General features: G+C 30.5%; 1 protein-coding gene across 1 annotated transcript; it reads left to right on the top strand.

Moving 5' to 3' along the window:
- The first annotated feature begins 318 nt into the window (after window positions 1-318).
- On the top strand, window positions 319-1,021 carry LOC116406235 (AT-hook motif nuclear-localized protein 1-like). The gene is made up of 2 exons (XM_031889943.1): window positions 319-402; window positions 505-1,021. The coding sequence occupies exons 1-2, from the start codon at window positions 319-321 to the stop codon at window positions 739-741; spliced, it is 321 nt and encodes a 106-aa protein (XP_031745803.1). The 3' UTR covers window positions 742-1,021.
- The last annotated feature ends 2,209 nt before the right edge of the window (window positions 1,022-3,230 follow it).

The following is a 3,230-nucleotide window of genomic DNA, read 5'->3' as shown; positions in this document are numbered from 1 at the left end:
GTTTTAAAATATAATTTTTTAGTTCATAAATTTGTAAGAACAGAAATTCTTCAAGTAGTTTTCTATTACTTTAAATAATTATATGAACATTTTAAATTTAAATAGTTATGTAAACAAACTATTTCCTCTAGCTCTTCATATTTGAACCGAAAATACATGATCGAGAGGAAGAGTCCTCCATTCCCAAGATATATGAATAACTAAAGGTACTTTCTTTAGAATAGATTTTGTAGATAATCTTTCTTTACAATTATGTCTTAATTGCGTTCTAATTTCAAATTCCAAACATGTTTTTGCATGAGTTTTTGTTGTTTTTGCATGAGTGTCTCCTTAGCAAGCCCAGACGGACGAGTTGTTGGTGGTGGAGTTGCTGGTTTGTTAGTAGCTGCAAGTCCAGTTCAAGTATGTGCCTTCTCCTTTCACTACCCGTAATTTTAAAACGAAACAAAATTTTGTTGTTTGAGCTTATATTTCTTCTTTTATTACTACTTTCGAAAATGATAGGTGGTTGTAGGAAGCTTTATATCTGGTAACCAACATGAGCAAAAGCCGAAGAAGCCAAAACACGATGTTGTATTACCGGTTTCTACATTTCCAATCTCTAGTGTTGAACCAAAATCATACAAGACGACGACAACTATGACAACATCTTCGTTTCGTGCGGAAACATGGTCACCTAATGTAGTTCCAGATTTAAGAAGTCAACCAACTGATATCAATGTATCATTAACTAGTGGTTGATATATATTGTCGTTGTATTGTTCAACCATTACTGACCACATCGTTGTCGAGGTTCTATCCTGAGTAGGTGTCATTGTTTGTTGTTTACGTTGATGGACGATTGACAATTTTTTTTTCTTTTTACAAGTAGTATTTTAGTTTTGACACTCCTTTTTAGGTAGTAATTGAAAGATATATCATTGTCTAGGGCTTCAACTATGTTACGTAATGTAGAATATATAGTTTGATTGCAAAATTCTAGATTCAACCTTTTAATTTAAACTTGATGGATTCAGATTTATGCTTCCTTTTTCTTTAGTTATTTTCTGTCACGAATAAAATCCGTGACAGTTGTTTACAGTCATAGTATTGGGAGTCATGAAAGTCCTTCCATGACAGTTTTCGAAAACTGTCGCAATAATTTGACAGAAAATAAATATCATTAATTACTATTTTATAACAACAAATAACTGTCATCATTTGCATATTAACAACAGTTAAAAAAATGTCACAAATTCGTTTATTATGACATTTTTTAAATGTCAAGGATATATCAATCATGATAGTTTTTTTAAAAATAAATGTCATTGTTTTAGGATTGACGACATTTTTTTCCTGTCAAATATAGGGCAATCGTAAAGTTTTTTTATAACAAAAATGTCATTGTTTTAACAAATGGTACATAATACCCATATAGTGTTCGACACTTTAATATATATATATGCTATAATACACTTTGTAATATTCGTACATTTTCAATCAAGTTTGAACAATTTACAAGTATGAAATTACAGCCCTTAATCAAAGCCAGTGTAAATATACCATCATAATACATATAACATGATTTTCTGTACAAGCATAAACAACCAATCGATAATCCTTCACATCAGAAAATATTCTTTATTGCTTGAACCATGGTCAAATCCTTCATTTCTAAAAACAACCAATGTATTTTGATGATCCTAATTAGCTTCTTTGAAGATAATTTCAAGAACTTTGTCGGCTCCATTAGAACCTACAAAGACAACATGAATATAAGCATACATCACAAGACAAGAGAGTACATGAACTCGCTTAAAGAGAGTACAACTTGCTTCATTTCTTTTTTTTCTTTTTTCTTTTTTAAATATGGCTTAGGATTCAAATGTGTTTTCAAGGAAGGTGAAAAGTTCACCAAAAAGTTATGATAAAATAAGAACAAAAGGTTATCAAACAAAGCTTAAATAAGGTGCATAATTTATATTAACTAAAAATAGAAATATAGTCACGAGAAGACAAGAGCATACATGGAAAGAGGAAAGAAAACATAGAAGAGTGTACATGGGAAGAGGAAAGAAAACATAGAAGCTACCCCAGATTTTCAGAATCGAAAAAAATCATGGGGGGGGAAGGGGAAGGGGAGAAGAAGGTTGCTTAAGCATACAAAAATTGCATAAGAACTGTCCTAACTGTCACCTAGTCATTCCACAAACGATCATCTCACAAAACTTCCTACCAAACAATCCACAAGTGAAGAATGGTGAAAAACTACAATAATGAATGGTAGCAAACAAACATATATCAACTAAACTAACAATAGGCCAAGAGAACTCTAAACGAAAGAAATGAAGATTTCACAATTAACTTTGACTTAGCTGAATGTCAAGCCAAGAAGATTATAGCCAAGATTCTTAATTAGTAAGGATTTACATCAAATCATCATTATAGAGTTCCTTGAATAAGTGGAGGAATGAGTTAAAAGCATTGATAAAATTTGTTGGATTAAGGAAGACTTTTTAGCAACAATATGCATTTTTTTGTCTTTTGGTATGTGGTAAATTGTTTTTTGGGATTGTTTTAATTAATGTTTCTCTTGTAGAACAATGTACTACATCGTTTCAAATGTAGACAATTGTTTATGTTGAAAAGTTTTCATAGTACTATTGTAATATTGCCTCTATATGATGTTTGTTATAAAAGAACTACGGTTATATTATAAGCTTTGACACTAAACTTGGAGATTTGTGACTTTCGAGTTGATTTTTTTCTCTTGGTCCTTCAACGGAAAGATTAAAAAGAACGAAAAAATGAATTTTAACATTCTCTGGATCCAAAATAATAATATACTGGTATTTACTAGTAACAACACAATGGAGACCATTGATCAATATAGACTAACCCGAAATTTAATTCTTCAATAAAACAACAAATAGTGGTATTTGCTAATAACAAAAACATAATGAATTCCTCCCCTTGCCCATAGAAATTTTATCTTAGAGAAAGTTTAATCCAAATAAATACTTGTTTGAATATTATTGGTAGAACTGAAACGTAGAATTCAGCAACAAACTAAACAGGTTAATGAGCAAAAAAAGCAAAAATCTGGGAATTAACATGATCCAACCATCTGCATCTAAAAAAACTACCAAAATCCTATATGAAAAATTCAACAGAAAAGATACACCTCCAACTAAAATGTTGTATGATTCTCTATTCAACTAAAAATTATCAAGTGAAGCATATCCAACCTA

This window comes from Cucumis sativus, unplaced genomic scaffold (assembly GCF_000004075.3).
Source record: "Cucumis sativus cultivar 9930 unplaced genomic scaffold, Cucumber_9930_V3 scaffold77, whole genome shotgun sequence".
NCBI lineage: Eukaryota > Viridiplantae > Streptophyta > Magnoliopsida > Cucurbitales > Cucurbitaceae > Cucumis > Cucumis sativus.
Note: the sequence above shows the minus strand (reverse complement) of the source record. Positions and strands in the feature narration are given on the sequence as shown.